This window comes from Malus domestica, chromosome 03 (genome assembly GCF_042453785.1).
Source record: "Malus domestica chromosome 03, GDT2T_hap1".
NCBI classification, from domain to species: Eukaryota; Viridiplantae; Streptophyta; class Magnoliopsida; order Rosales; family Rosaceae; genus Malus; species Malus domestica.
In genome coordinates, this window is record NC_091663.1 from 3,929,509 (window position 1) to 3,946,464 (window position 16,956).

General features: G+C 37.6%; 2 protein-coding genes and 1 pseudogene across 2 annotated transcripts; all 3 read left to right on the forward strand.

Annotated features, from left to right (window-relative positions):
• Window positions 1–4,020: 4,020 nt before the first annotated feature.
• Window positions 4,021–8,202, forward strand: LOC114823874 (probable inactive receptor kinase At5g58300; annotated as a pseudogene).
• A 531-nt stretch (window positions 8,203–8,733) lies between these two features.
• LOC114824092 (uncharacterized) lies at window positions 8,734–9,468 on the forward strand. Its single transcript, XM_029100492.2, has one exon. The coding sequence runs from the start codon at window positions 8,734–8,736 to the stop codon at window positions 9,466–9,468; it is 735 nt and encodes a 244-aa protein (XP_028956325.1).
• Window positions 9,469–10,641: 1,173 nt separating this feature from the next.
• Window positions 10,642–14,442, forward strand: LOC103447257 (ubiquitin-conjugating enzyme E2-17 kDa-like). The gene is made up of 5 exons (XM_029099555.2): window positions 10,642–10,853; window positions 11,070–11,158; window positions 12,157–12,284; window positions 13,380–13,484; window positions 13,980–14,442. The coding sequence occupies exons 2-5, from the start codon at window positions 11,089–11,091 to the stop codon at window positions 14,121–14,123; spliced, it is 447 nt and encodes a 148-aa protein (XP_028955388.1). The 5' UTR covers window positions 10,642–10,853; window positions 11,070–11,088; the 3' UTR covers window positions 14,124–14,442.
• Window positions 14,443–16,956: the final 2,514 nt, after the last annotated feature.

Sequence of the window (16,956 nt, forward strand, 5' to 3'; positions counted from 1 at the left end):
CACAAAAACGATACATCTAGGGTTTAGATAATGACGTGTTATTTCACTCATCACGTGTTATTTCACTCCTTAAGGTAAGTCCCTCTCCAACCCACGAGTGACATAAGATTATGTATGTTTAATCATGAAACTTTTGAAAAGAGCTACTATTGAGACATCATGATCGTGAGAAGGGTTCAAACTTCTTATTCAGGCATGATTTCTTTTGGGATTATCTAGTAGTTTTAGAGATAGCTTGTTTTGGATGTTTAAACCATGCATATACACTTTAATCATGGTTGTGGAGTACATTCCATTTGAAGTTTTGACTCATCAAAAGTGAAGAAAAAGAAAGGATAAAAAATTTCACCATGACCTACATAAAAAATAAAATCAAATTTCACCATGACCTACATAAAAAATAAAATCATGTCCGTAACTGGAGATGTATCTCCTTTTCTATATCATTCTCATGACAAGAGAGATACCAAAGAGTGAAATATATCTCGGCCGCCGGCTGTTTGACAGAATTTCTCCTCTTTAAATGTTCATAAGTTTTAAGTTCATAATTCTTGCCTAGTCTTATTTAATTAGTGAGAAGGTAAAGCATCTTGTTTCATGTGATGGGCTAAGAATTTATTTTTGGAATTTTTGCACTTGGCATGCTGATGAGCATGCAGATGATGGAGCAGATCTAAAATGTAATAATGGTAGGTTGAGGGTAGTTGGCAATAAAAAAAAGGTGGAGGTAGTGGTTGGATCATGGTTTCCCTCCCTCCAGTCCCGAACTCTTCCATCAAAGATGTTACACTCTGCCTAGCACCCACAGCTCATAAGTTATATTATTGAAGATCCCATGTCTCATTAGCTTCAACCTTCAACTAAATTGGTCACTTCTTGTCTAAATCCAAGTCATATCATCACCATTAGAATAAGATTAACTGATAACCCCCAATGGATTAGATGGGTGGGAAACTTGAAAGTGTTGTAATAGCAACCGTTCAAGTTTGATTTCCAATCAACTCAAACATGCATGATCAGTTTTTAAAATAGATTTTTGTCTTAATTTAACTACTGCACGAGTTGGAGGCCGGTTTTTGCAGCTTGAGTTTTGCTTTTGTTTTTCTCTCATGTATAATAACTTCGTAGTTGCTCGAGAATACTTAAGTAATCTTTGAGACTAAACATAAATATACTTGCATTATTATGAAATTTATAGGAAACTTGACATGATAACTTTTCACACGTATGTGTTTATGTGGGTTCAAAATTTGAAAACCGTCTTGCAGTCCTCTGCAGCATGAAACCTCATTTGACCAAAAAGGCATCCGTTCCCACAGGGCAATGATGAACCAAAAGAAGCTGAAGGAGCTACTCCCACTGCTGCTCTAGCCTACCAATAAGGGAATTTAAAAATTGGATGTTGAAATGAAGAGGCTTTTTGGTCTACCTAAAACACCGCCTAGTGTTACTACATCATTATAATTATGACATATGCAATTATTTATTATTTATATACTCAAAGTGAGAAATAATAATGATATCGCTCATTCATATTATAATACACAAAGTAAAACACTAGATAACAAATGTTACGAATACACAGGTAAGTATTTTTGTTGAAATGAAACAACAGCTACTTTTTCGGCCACAATTAAATGACTGTTAGCCAGAGTATGCACGGAATTGCATCTACTCAAGTTTCGCTACCTAATTGACCAAAAAAATTGCCCTGCCCAGTCGATGAGGAGGGAGTGTTTCTTCTAGTGAAGGATAGATTTCTGAACGTACATACAAACACTGACGCGTATTACGTCAAGAATTTCTCAAAAGAGTTAAGAAGAAAACAACCAAGAACAATATGATGGTAACGGCTAGGAAGACTACGAGTTTCGGAACCATAAATTAACGCATTACAAGATGTCATATTGTGGTATGAGATTTCAAACATGGCAAACATCTCACACATATCCAGTGAGGATTTTAGCTCCATATGTTAGGTTTCAAAAGCACAACAAGTGATTTATGCAAAAAACATCAGTTATGTGTTTTTAATAGAAAGCACTGCAGATGCTTTCCTAGACTCACTTGCATTTTTACTAAGGATTCATTCCAAAAGTATTGTCATAAAAAACGTTTTTGTTTTTTAAAAGCGATTCCAAACGAGTCATTATTTTTAGGTAAAGAACTTTTAAATTTCGGATATGTATAATCACTCACAAACTACACTTACTAAATAAACCCAGTTATTTTAATTCATGAGCATTTGAAGTCAAATGTGTTAGTTTTGAACCACCATTCTGATTAAACTACTAGTCAAGTTTTTGATAAACAATGAATTATGAATGGTCATGGATCACGATAATAATCAAAAGGATGAGCGAATGAATTACGATTAATTTGATTAATGATTTGATGGTAATTAAAAAAATGAAAAGTTCGTATCATAACTCATAATATTACATTGTGGAGTGGACTCAAACAAATAACGAGCGTTTTATAACCTATTACCTTTAAACATTTGTTGTGTTAACTAAGTTAAAAAGAAAAATACTTAACTCTTTATAGGAAAATTAAATATTGAATGTGATAGTATGATACGCTCTTTTTACCTTTCATACATATTTCTTAATTTTCAATTTTCAATTCTCTAATCAAATGAATTGGTGAGAATCAAATAATAGAAATTAACAAGAGCTGTGAGAAATAAATAAAAAATTGTGCAAATAGTACTACCGTGTGTTTAATAGTTAAGAAAGAATAATTTCATATACATGTTAAATCCAAAATAATTTTTTTAGGTAAGTAATCCAAATCAAAATACAATTTTTAGGTAAGTTATCCAATCGAAATACAATGAGTAATAAAACTGCATGTACATAATAATAAACTTTGTTTTTGTATTAGATGGTGTCATAGGACATATAAGGACAGTAATGAAAATATATGCAGAAAGGGATATGCTATCCATATACTTCATTTTACTTCTCACACATCCCTTGATAATTTATGTCTGTTGATCTTATTCTATTCATCCGATCCGACGGCTGAAAATTAAAAATGTATGTGAAAAGTAAAATGGAATGTGTGGATATCACATCCCATGCAGAAAACAAGGACAGAGAGAGTCTGAAACCTGAAGAATTTAATTGCTGAGGAAAGCAGCCAAACACAACCAATGAGAAACAAACAAACGAGCTTAACCGCTACACTAGGTACATTATATAATATTGTGTATTGTGCCATTTTAGGTCAAGTCAGCTGGTTAAATGGTTAAGACATTGTATTCGTTCTCTTAGGGTGCGTTTGGTATGTGGGACGGGACGGGACGGAACGGGATGAGGTGTTCCGTCCCGCGTTTGGTGTGCCAAAAATGGGTGGAACGGGCTGTTCCACGGGACAGATTTTGGGTGTTTTTGCGTCCCACCTCCCCCCTGGAACGGGTTTGTTCCACGTCTGTGGAACACAATGTTTTACCATTTTAAGACAAATATACCCCATGTCTTTTTCAAAAATTACACCTTCGTTCCGTCCCGTCCCGTCCCGTTCCGTCCCGTCCCGTCCCGTCCCGTCCCGTCCCGTCCCGTCCCGTCCCGTCCCGTCCCGTCTGCGTACCAAACGCACCCTTATACTCGTGTTTGAATATTTTTTTAACAAATTAGAACATTTTAGAAAAATTGTGTACGATAAATGTTTTTTTTTTTAACTCTTGCAAAGAGGAGAGTTTTGTTAGCTTGCAATCAATTTTTTTTTGCCTTAAGCTCTCAACGGCAAGCTTCAGCGCAACAAAAATGTTACTCCTTTGTGACTAAAAAGTCACAAGTTCAAGTGGTGGAAACATATGCTTTAAAAAGTAAGAGTAAAACTACATATGATAAACTTGTTCTCGATTCTTGCAAAACAGAGAGCTTTATTAACTTGAATCGTCTTACATTAAGTTCCATGAATTAGAGTTGTTTACTTTAGAGTGTCGTTTTTCAAAAGGAAATAAAAAATAGTGTGTTAAGCCGAAATAAAACGAAACGGTACTACTTTTGAGCTGGGCTTTGTCTCTCTCAGCAGACTCATTGAGTGGGAGGGGCACACAGCTCACACACAAGGGGCAGTGCAGTCCTCTTCATCTCCCCTTTTCTTTTTCCCTCTAATTGATTCATTCATTCATTTTCTTTCCCCTTCCTTTCTCCCCACCTTCCATTTCCTTTATTCAAACCCAAAATTTTTCTTTTCTCATCTCCAAAACCAAACTTTGAACTTTCCCCTTGCGCGGTTGTCCGGTAAGAAAACCGGAAGCGCTTTTTCCTGCTTAAATTCCCACCAAATTCTCAAAAGTCTCTGACTTTTTGTGCTTTTTTTGCACCAACATTTCGCCTGAGTGAGTGATAATCTCAGAAGAAATTTCTAATGCCTGGATTGGATCTGAAGCTTTTTACTTCAAGGAAGAAGCTTTACCCTCTGCTACTCAGCTCAGGCAGCTCCTCAGGTCTCACTGCAGACTGCAGGTAAAAAAGTGCTTATAGATCTGAACTTGCTATGGCTACCATTGTGAAAAGCGCTTTTTTCTGCTCTCTCCTTGCATGAATGCCTTACTGCTATTTTTCCACTGAATTTCTGCTCAGCCCATTAATTTCTTTTTTCAGTTTCATCCATTTTTACCATAATTAAAATGTTGAATTTAGTCAATGTGGTTGCTTTGGACTAACCCCACTTTTCTTGTGACTGTTGGATTAGGTTTTAATTTGGTCAAATAATTTCTTTTGTTTTTCTTCATTTGGTGGTTGAACCACTCTGAGTTATCAATTATCCATAATTATGCTAATTTAGTCATGTTTTGTAATGCAATCAGTTTATAGTAGACAGCAATGCTTGTAAAGGTTTTTAATTCTTACCTTTCTTACCCACTTGTGTACAATGTATGTAACTTAGTTTCCAACAGATATTTACCCAATTCTGATAAATCATTTTTGTACCTTATTTATGGGACAAGGAAGCAGATTGTTTCTTAATTTGTTCTGCTGAATTTAAATGCAGTCTAGCATTGAGGCAAAGTGAAATGAGCTATATTATTACTACTTTTCGGTGTTTCATGTCGTCCTTGCAAATTGTTTGTTATTTTGCCTTCTTAGTGTATGAAATGCTTTGCATTATTGATCCCTAATCTTGATATGTTCGTTTTCGTGCTGACCAGGAGATTGTGAGCCCTGCAGAGGTTGCATTTTGATTTCTTTTCTAGTCACTTTCGTAGAACTTTGGTTGAAACAGCTCCCCATGAAGTCCTGTCCCTTTTCAGTTATCCCTTTCCTTTTTGGCGTTGCCATTCTTCTTCCTGTGGTTTTCTCTGACCTGACTTCCGATAAGCAAGCTCTTCTTGACTTTGCTGATGCTGTTCCCCATCGCCGCAACTTTAGTTGGAACCCTGCTACCCCAGTGTGCACATCCTGGGTTGGCGTCAATTGCACTCCAAATGGCACCCGGGTTACTTCCCTCCGACTTCCTGGAGTTGGACTTGTGGGCTCTGTCCCACCAAACACCCTTGGTAAGCTAGATGCCCTCCGGATTCTTAGCCTACGGTCCAATCTCCTCCGTGGTAACCTTCCTTCTGATATTACCTCCCTTCCATCACTTCAGTACTTATACCTCCAACGTAACAATTTTTCTGGTCACATTCCTACCTCCTTTTCACCTCAACTCAATGTATTGGATCTATCATTTAATTCCTTCACAGGAAACATACCACAAACAGTACGTAATTTAACACAACTCACAGGATTGAGCCTCCAGAACAACACCCTTTCTGGACCTATACCTGATCTTAAGCTACCTAAGCTCAAGCGTCTAAATTTAAGTTATAACCATCTTAATGGCTCTATTCCACCATCCCTTCAACATTTTCCCAATTCATCCTTTGTGGGAAATTCACTTTTGTGTGGAGGGCCGCTTAAAGCTTGCTCCATTGTCCTTCCTCCGCCACCTCCTACTTCCAATCCACCACCACCAGTATCTCCTCAGAAAAAAAGCTCCAAGAAAAAGCTGAAGTTGGGATACATCATTGCTATTGCAGCTGGAGGGGCTGTTCTGCTGTTGCTGTTAGGCCTAATTATAGTTCTCTGCTGTTTAAAGAAGAAAGACAACGGAGGAACAAGTGTATTGAAAGGGAAGTCTTCTACCGGCGGAAGGAGTGAGAAGCCCAAAGAGGAGTTTGGGAGTGGGGTGCAAGAACCCGAGAAGAACAAACTAGTTTTCTTTGAAGGTTGTTCTTACAATTTTGATCTTGACGATTTGTTGAGGGCTTCAGCTGAAGTGTTAGGAAAGGGAAGTTATGGTACTGCGTATAAGGCCGTCTTAGAGGAGGCAACAACAGTGGTAGTTAAAAGGTTGAAGGAAGTTGTTGTTGGGAAGAGGGATTTTGAACAGCAAATGGAGATTGTGGGAAGAGTTGGACAGCACGCAAATGTTGTTCCACTCCGTGCTTATTATTACTCAAAGGACGAGAAGCTTCTAGTTTATGATTATATCTCAAATGGGAGCTTATCTGCGCTTTTGCATGGTATGCATGTCACTGCTCTCTATTTCTTTCTTTTATATCTCTTTCATAAAAATAAACACACTTTGCCGTACTATCTGTGAGTGAGAACTTTGTGTACATATCTAAAGAGAAAATGCAGGTAATTACCATGAAGAGTGTATAGTTTCTGTCGATACCCTTAGAAAAACATAATTTTAAATTAAGATAGAGTTGTCCTGAAATTTATCATTTTGAAGTCTATTAGCTCTTTGTCAACGTAGTTTAGTAGCATATTTGATGATGTTATGTTGGCATTTCAGAGTTATAATTACATACTTTGCAACTCGGGTGCATTTAATCTGCTAGCATCTAACGAGTATATGAATTTTGGTTTGACCTCCATATGCCTAATGATATTCTAGTCTTCATTGGACGAGGCATTGTGATAGCCCACTCTCAACCAGATTGTTACTGACACTGAAAGTGACATTATTTACAAGCGATGCATATAACTTTTTCTAACTATTTCTAATTCCGTTTTGTTTGATGGTAAAGCATGCTAATCTATTATGCATAATAAAAGATCAGGTTACCGTCCTACTTTCTGTCTCTATAACCAATACACAAGATTACAAACTCCCGAATTCAGCAACTTCTTTTCAGTTAACAGAAGTATGCAAAGCAGCTTGCTACCTTCAATTTTCTTTTCTGTATTGACAATCACTTTTGTTTCAAAAGTCTGTACATGGATCTATTTGGGACAGCCTATTTAGATCACCTTAATAGAGAATTCAGCTTTCTGTTGAAGCACTGTCTGGTGCACCACACTCAATTTTTATTGTATCTGATGGCAGGAAACCGGGGAAGTGAAAGACCTTCATTAGACTGGGAGTCGAGGGTAAAGATTTCCCTTGGCACTGCAAGGGGAATTGCTCATATTCATTCTGTGGGTGGTCCGAAATTCACTCATGGAAATATCAAGTCCACAAATGTCCTTCTCAGTCAAGACCTCGATGGGTGCATCTCCGATGTTGGCCTGACTCCTCTCATGAATGTTCCTGCCACTCCTCGGAGTGCAGGCTATCGCGCTCCAGAAGTGATTGAAACCCGCAAGCACTCTCATAAATCAGATGTGTACAGCTTTGGCGTCGTCCTCCTTGAGATGCTGACTGGAAAAGCTCCACTCCAGTCGCCCGGGCGTGATGATATGGTTGATCTTCCTCGGTGGGTCCAGTCCGTGGTCAGGGAGGAGTGGACCGCAGAGGTATTTGACGTTGAACTGATGAGGTACCAAAACATTGAAGAAGAAATGGTTCAAATGTTGCAAATTGCAATGGCGTGCGTGGCAAAGGTGCCAGATATGCGGCCCACCATGGAAGAAGTTGTTAGAATGATTGATGAAATCCGGCAATCCGACTCAGAGAACCGGCAATCTTCCGAAAGAGAATAAATCAAAGGACTCAACTGTGCAGACTCCTTGACCACTCAAACTTGCTGTTTTCATTTATCTGGTTCTGAGAAATTCATGATTGAACCTTACATTTTCTGTACATGCCTCCTAAGGTTTTCCCAAGCATTATTCAATTAAGTGCATGGCTTTGTAGAGTGGCAATTTATCAGTCCAATTGTGATTTTTTTAAGCAGTTTAGGTGGGGTTTTATCTTTTTTTTCTTTTCTCGATTTGTTGAACGATCTTCGATAATTCTATAGTTTTTGTCTGATTTTTGTTTCAGGAAAGTGAATTCTGCATACCAATGTTTATTTCTAATCTTTGGACTGAATAAATAAAATAAAAAAAGAATCGAGTGACATAAATAAACATGAACGTGCAGAAATCATTTCTCGTATTTTTTTCCTATTCCCATAATCACATTTTAATCACTATATAATTGACGTTGAAAGTACACATCATCGCATTAAGAGAGAATGTGGTTAGAAATGTTGGTCACTTGGTCTAAAGCTACTCTCACGGAGACGCACTTTTTATGCCCTTGGAAATAGGAGGCTATATATATGTATTTAGGGGTCGCATCTCCGTTGTAGGTCAATTTCTCTCCGAGCCTGTCGATCCCAGTTTCCTCTGCATGCTAAATCTTATTTTCCGTATATAGATTGTGGTCCTCCTCAGTTTCAGCTAAGAAAACTACCATGTTCCTCTAAACACATGAAACATCCTTCAAAAATTCGTCACCTTTGTCGTCGATTGCTTTCCTCCGTGATCCGGCTAGGAGGTGCTAGCTAGAGTTCCAACAATGGTACATGGTCCATCCTTGCCTCCACCTCCTGGCCGCAACCAATCAAAGGCCAGCAGTGCGCGGCATGTTGCCATCTCTGAAGCTGCCTCAGCTCCCAGCAAGGTCCGCGATCCGGCCTATATGGTTCCTGACCTTGACCATGAGCGCCCCAAGCGTCGTGCAGGCTACGCTTGCTGCGCATGGTGCTGCTTGGTCTTCTTCGCCATTGTGATTCTCGCTCTCATTATTGCTTTCATTGCCATGGCCATCTTCCATTCGTATCTGCCAGAAATCTACATCCGAAGATTCAACGCCACCAGCCTCAACTTTACTAAAGACCACAATAAACTTGTCTTGAGGGGAAATGTACATTTTCTTGTGGAGTTCTTTAACAAGAATGATAAAACTGACCTCAAGTATGGTGCCTTCAAGATCAAGGTAGCGTCCGCGCATGTCCCGCTAGGTATCACCGGGTTTCCTGAGTTTGCTCAGGGCCAGAAGAACACGAAGTCGTTGAATGGAACCATTAAGGTTAATAAATCCGGGATTACCAAAGACGATGTAGATCAACTCAAAACCGACATAAACAATAGGGAGATGACACTGAACTTGGCCATGACCGGAAGCGTTAGCTTCCCCATTGCTGGAATTTTCTTTAACGGCATTCCCATCATTTCAAACTGCGATGCCAAGCAAAGGGAAGTTGATTTCGGAAACAAGGCTAAATGCGATTACAAGATTATCCCCATTTAATAAAATCCGCGATGATCTCCATCCGCGTTCTCTATGTTTCGGATAATGCTTTAGATCCCGGCTTTTTTCTCGACTCTCTGACATGATCGTGGGATTACCTTAAGACAAGGCGAAAGAGATTTTCAATGGGCTGCAGGACAAATAGCTGCCAGTAGTGTTAGATGAAGGAGAAATGGTTTGAGCCATGATATCATATGTCGATTGGGTATGTAAGATTTCATTGTTTCTTGTGTATCTGGTGTGATGTTCAATTTTTTTCGTTCTTTTCATGGTGCGTGGATCTTTCGTTAGTGTTGAGAAACTTGTTTACAATCAATAAACTTTTGCTCATTCTTTTTGTTTTGATTTCTTTCCCCGCCTTATGAGTTATGGCCTAAATACGCAGACAAATTACATGTTAACCAATCGATGGTTGGCACTGCCGCTACGTAGTGAAATCTCTTTCTTACGTTGAAAGAAGTCCCAAGTTTGAATCTCTTTCTTGGAACAACGAAAATGTTGCTCTTTTGTAACCAAAAGGTCACGAGTTCAAGTCGTGACAACAGCCTATTTGCAAAGTAAAGATAAGATTAAGTACATTAGGTGTTCCTTTTCTGACCCATGCAAAGTAGAGAGTCTTGTTGGCGCCCCTTTACTCTTGTTTCTAAGGATAAAACTTGGATGTACTCAAATTGAATTTGTCCAAACCCAAAACAAGTTTAATTCATCTTCATTAAGTAATGTATCAGAAAATGTGATATAAAAAATATCAGAAATGCACAACACGAGAGATGCGTAAGAAGGATTAAAAATTCAACAAAACAAAATTCAAATTTTAAAATAACCATTACAACATTTAGTGCGGGCAACGCCGCCAAAGTAATTTCGCGTCCATGTCTCGAGTGTCAAAATACTTGAATTCCACTCTAAGGCATTCGACGGATCTCGATCCCGAATCCCATCCGTGCTAAAAATGGAGAGGAAGGAAGAGTCCAACCAACCCTGTAGAGTCAAGTTGACTCACTCAATCATGATGCCTTTGATGGGTCCATACAAAGAAATGTAATGAACAACACAGAAAGGGACCAGATTGCAAATTAGCAGAGGGTGTGGTGGCGAAATGGTTAAAGTACATGTGTGAGGGGTGTATTTTGTAATTAGCTATAAGTGGGGGGGGGGTGGGGGGTTGGCGGGGGCATGGAGTAAAGGAGGAGGACGTGGATCCTAAGTCAAGTTGGAATATAAGGATAGAAAATTCTAGAAACAAGTCTTTTTTCTTTCTTATCCTTTTCTCTCTTTATATATATTATATGTATATATAAAATACATAATATTTTCCCCAATTTTTTACCTTCTCAGCTCGTTCAATCTCGGATTTTGTCAAATCCCAATCGCGCAATCTCCTGGTATTTTTACCCTTTTCATCCATGTCTCAATTTTTCTTGAATTGTTGTTTCTGCCTTTTGTTTTGTACTATTTTAAGGTGTCCGCCTTGATCTGTGTATGTGGGAAATTAGGGTTTGGATTTTGGGTGTTGATTTGTGTTTGTTTGGCTGGCGATCTGGTTTTGATTAGGGGTTTTTTTTTTTCTGGGTTTTCATGTTGTGTTTGTGTGATTGCAGTGTGTTTGTAGGTGTTGTCATGGCATCTAAACGCATCTTGAAGGAGCTCAAGGATTTGCAGAAGGACCCGCCTACCTCATGCAGTGCTGGTATTTGCTCCTACTTCCTTCAACAAATACCTTACCTTTTTGTTAAATTTGGATGCCATATTTAAAATTGTTTTAGAATTATAGATGGTAAGTTCTAATTGCAGGGGATTAGCGGTATTTTTTCAATTGAATTGAACTCTTTGAAGCTCAGATTTTAGCAAAAAATTGGCAGGAAAAAAGGGGTAGTTTGATCTAGGTCCTAAAATTTTAGCTGTTAGGATTTAGTTCAGTTTCCTATTTTTTTCTACTTTAATTAAATTTCTTGATTTATGCATGTTTCTGAATTTTTTTAATTTGAATATTAAACATGAATATCTAACCATTTTCTTAAAAATAGTTATATGCATGCCATCATATATGATACCTACACCATTGGGTTGAATAAAATACCATTAACCTGTAATGGAGGTAGAACATACGAAAATAAATAAAACTTAATACACCTATCATCCATGAAAACAACATTAATAACACACAATTAAATTATTATGGAAGTAGAATAAAAAATTGAGATACGAATTGAGAGTGGGAAGAAGGAGAAACAACGTTTTATTCTTATATTCAATCCTAAAATTAAGTAAAAGATCCTATAAATAAGGAATAACATTGATCACAATTTAATAAAAAATAAATAAAAATAAGCTGATGTGGACAATCAGTGAGCGGACCTAACCCAACAAAGTGGACTAAATCCTATAATGACTTACAAAAGTGAACTTATATCAAGTTTACTGAAAAAAAACACTGAAATTTTACCCTTTGCTTTATCAGTTATGAAATAAAGATGTAGGAAATTTGTGGATGGTCCAATTGGGAATGAAACCATCATCCTTTAATGGTTTAGTTGATGTAAACAAGTGGTGGTAGGATATTTGCATTGTAGCAAGTTTTACATCCGTCTATGCATCTTATCTTTCTGTGGTATATGCATATATTTTGATCACTTTACTGAACTTGGCATGCATTCTTCTTTTGGGGTTCTCTTTCGTGGATTATAGGTCCTGTGGCCGAGGACATGTTCCATTGGCAGGCGACAATTATGGGACCTGCTGATAGCCCATACACAGGTGGTGTTTTTCTAGTTTCAATTCATTTCCCTCCGGATTATCCATTCAAGCCTCCGAAGGTAAAAGAAAATTGAAAAACCGAATCCTTATGTTTCCATACATCTGTAGTTGCCATATTCCTTCATATGATATCATAAATGATTTATCCTCCATACAATGTCATAAATGAAATGTGAGCTTTTGTGAGTTGTATAATGGGTGTAATGGATAACTGCAACAGTGTTTTATTGTTTATTCATACATGCAGGTGGTTTTGTTAAAATATTCTCTCTTCAATTGCTGTGAATGTAACTTGATGTGTATTATCTCTGGAATTGTATTTTATCTTCCAAACCACTATAAGTTGCAGATGCATTGGACGTGAATCATATTTAAGTAGATTGCATTCATGTTGTACCAGGTCATATTGTAATTACATCCAACTTTCTTAGGAAGAAAATAGTTTCTTCTCTGTATGTGTGTGTGTGAGATAGTGCATGTTTAAGTAGTGTTGGTGGTCACTGGTAACACATTTAGCTTTTATGGGTGTTAGTGAGAGTGTTATATGATACTAAGTGGAATCTGACTTGGATATTTTCCAGCTGATTTACTCCAGTCGTTAGGTTGTTTATTCACCAACAGTTTGCCACTGGTCTTTTAATCATTAAGCAATTAATTTGTTCATTTTATTGAAAATACAAACAAAAACTGTAACAAGAATAATAATGAACATCCATAAAAAGATTTGGTTTCTGTATATCACTTGTGGCTGTTTGTATTGAATCTATGGACAAAGTACTTCTCTGTAATCGATATCTATCTTATAATGCTCGTATTCAGAGTTATTCCAGATATTCGGGGAGATGTGTTTCTGATTTCAGTAAAGTTGCATGGTGTTTCCGGAGTTCCCACAGTTTTCCATAGATGTAGATGTTTATCTTAGAATGCTTTTAAAACTGTTACAACAAAGAGCTGATTATTGTGAGATGATATTATTGATACCAGGTGCCCTTTTTAATGTTTTGGCTTCTAAATTGTCTTTGGAAGAATTTTAGCGGCTAACTCAAGTTGTGTGTGTGGTCTAATGCTTTTCTCATCTTGTTATTGTTTCATCGTTAATTGAGTACATCTCTTGGTAGTCTAGAATGTAGATTCTAACTCAAGTTACATTTCAGGTTGCGTTTAGGACCAAGGTCTTTCACCCAAACATTAATAGCAATGGAAGCATATGTCTTGATATTCTCAAAGAACAATGGAGCCCGGCACTAACCATTTCCAAGGTTTGTGTTTTCTATCCCTCTTATCAGAATTCTTCATGTGTGTGGGGACTACAAGAGTTGTGGCTTCTGTCCCCTTATCAGATTAAAAGGAGATGTCCTGTGGCTCCATCCTAATAATCCTACTTCTATTCCAAGTCATGTTGTATCATGTGACTTGCAACTGGTGATGTGAGATGCATGCATCATGTGCGTTTCCATCCTAATCCTGCTTTTCACTCCATGTTCTGTTGTATTACTCGAGATGGGACGAGTGATAAGGTGCAAGCATGTGGGGGTGGCCAAAAAAGGATGAGATGCCATCATTTTATGGGATGGAGTTAAAAAATATGGAGGAAGTAACATGGTATGCTCGACATAGGATGAGATGTCATCATTTTGTGCGATGGGAGTTACGATGGCTTCGTTTTAATCTGATAACGGCACTAATTCCAGCTCAATAACTTATTTATTTGATATATAGGTTATTAATGTCTGTTAAATGAACTTGTGTTTCAGGTGCTACTGTCCATATGCTCTCTGTTGACGGACCCCAACCCAGACGACCCACTTGTCCCCGAAATTGCGCACATGTACAAGACGGACAGGGCAAAGTATGAAGCCACTGCTCGCAGTTGGGCGCAGAAGTACGCGATGGGGTAAGAAAGATGTTTCCGGCATTTGTTAAAAGGCTTGCAAATGCATGAAATCCATCTCGGTTCTAGTAAAAACGTTGGAAATATTAAAAATTTATATATTTTGTGCGTCTTAAAGTTGATCAAGGAACAACGTTCTCAGTTTGTGAATATTCATTTGAAGGCATTTGAGATGGAAGAAAAAAACAACTGTAACGTATCGTTTCTAAGATATTTAGTCAATGGTTGGTTTGTTGAAGAAATAATGCTTGTTAAGAGCACTAGTGCTTGGATTGCCTGGTTAAACATATCCTTTTACATATTATGTTTCATTTGAAGGTTCCAAATTGGTTTTTGTATTCGGATTGATGAACCCGTCGCGAAAGCGATTATTGGAAGGCCAAAATCACTTCTCGAAGGAACGCGTCGGGAAAGCGTTTGTTGAGAGGCCATCACTTCCGGGGAGAAGCACAATAGATTTGCTTTTCAGTAAAATTTATGGAAAAGCCTCTCATAAGCTTTTTTCTCTAGAAGTGATTATGTGATTTGGCCCTCATATAATCACTCCCAAATAGACCAGAATTGTTTGGCAGCATTAATAATAAATCGGCTCTCTGTTTGTTTGCCTAGGACGATGTGGGTTAGGCCAATTGGTTAGGGCAATGCCTTTGCCTACTTGTACCGAGTTCTATTCCTTTTCTATCATTTAAAGTAGTGTGCTACGAGATGTGAGTTAGGTCAGTTGGCTAGAGCAATGTCTCTCTCTTATATCGAGTTTGATTTATTTTCCATGGTTTAAAGCAGTTAAGAATATCGCATTGTAAAAAAAAAAGGGGTCTTGGGCTATTTTATTATGAAAGGAACGTTGTATATATCCGTGATACAGATTACAGAAATTTCATTTTTCTTTTTTGTTTTGGTGGGTAAAAACTGTCCAACTTATGTCGTCACGATCATTGGTCGCTATAAAGCGCAGAACATGTGAAATGGATGCGAATGAGTCACAGCGATTGACGGTTCTGGTTGTGGATGTGGTGCTGCAAAGTCTGGCAGCGGATGATGTTTGTTTTGAATTTTCATGTCTAGAAACCACGTGCCCTCATGCGTTCTTCTCCTTCCAAGTTCCAATTTCATTTTTCAAGGTTTACTTTTAATTAGTTCATCCGATACTAAGACGATCTCTAATTTTTGAATTAAAATTCAAAATTTTAGCTCAAAAAATTTAGGTTTTAATTTATAAATAGTTTTTCTGCTCTAATTCTTTTGGGTTAAAATTTTAACTCGTATGTGCCACTTTGCCCCTTCTTGTCCTTCGTTGATCGTCTAAGGAGAAATCTTGTTAAAAAGTTTGCCCACATAACAATTAAACTAAAGTGCGTTTTCGGATAATTTGAAAGGGCAAGTAAGGGTAATAGCCTTCACTGGATGTTATGTGAATTGGCCATTTTAGTGTAAAGTATGCAAGTCATAGATTCTTAAAGCCTTGGTAGCATGCAATGCATACTCCTAGATTCTTAATAGTAATAATACAAGGAGTAGGTGCATGATTTAAAAGAAACGTCATTAGAAATGATTTTAACCCTATTACTTTTTTGTTTTTGGGGAGGCACTTTAGCTAAAATGATATCTGAGATTTGTATAATTCATTACTTTGGTTTTTGAGATTTGAAATCGATATAAGTGATACCTGAGTTTGTCTACCGTCAATTATTTTGGTACTTCTATGAAAAATCTCTATTAAACAATGACCAAAATGACAATAATACTTTCTATTTAACAAACAGTTAACCAAAATGATTTGATAAAAAAATAAGGACAGTGGAACCCCCCATTAAGATTAAGTGTGTACTTTGAGGGGCAAAATTAAAATATGATTAACTTATCACTTGGTTGACAAGCAACTAAGGTGGTCATTGCAACCTCTATCTGCAGCCCTTTTGTCCCAACCCTAATTATGCATGATTGTTCCCTTTGCTCACGTGCTGACTCATGGACTGGGGTCTATCTTTTGCCTTTGCTTCATCCCCAAGCATAAACCAACCCTATCAACTTTTCAAACTTTTTTGGTGGTTTTATTTAATTTAAAACCTATTTCTATGTGTGTGATGCCACAAGGTGTGATAGGTTGAAGAGAAAAGTAGCATTACATAATTCGTAATAGGTTTTGACAAATTTCCTTTCTCTACCTTATGTTATTTTGACTCAATCCAACCCTTGCTTAAAATAATCCAAGGGTGTCGTCTTTTTGTGAACACGGCTCGAAATCCTATTTATAACGAGTTTTTCAATTTTACGTGAAAATCATAATCTGACACGTATATAAATAAAATTGAGAGAATCTTAAGTATTGGCTTCACATGATCAGACTTGTGTGACTATCTAATAACAAGTTATCACATGTTCCGAAAGATATCAACTCCTTCTAATTATTAGGAGTGTAAAGCAAAATAGGACCAAACAAAACCAATTGCCCTACTGAAGATTTTCCTTCCATAGACGATGATAATGCAGTGAATACTGAACAGGTTTTTTTTTTAAGTAAAGGTACTAATGAATGGACCGAATTAGGTTTGCAGGGGTCGATGAAAATTAAAACTGGGTCCAGCTGAGGAGCTGAGGAGCTGATGTTTGTCTGTGATGATCATGACATGGCCTGGCATGCACCTATACCCATGCGTTGAAGAAAAAAGACACCGTTTGAATCTTGTATTAGCACACAAATTCAACAGTCTCACAGATGCTGCATGGCTGTGGACAGTAAAAAGTTGAACAGTTTCCCAATTACTAGGTGGAAAATGAGTCTAAAGAAGCATGCTTTTGGAGAGACACTACCAACAAATCAAGCACAGTAAAAGGCAGAG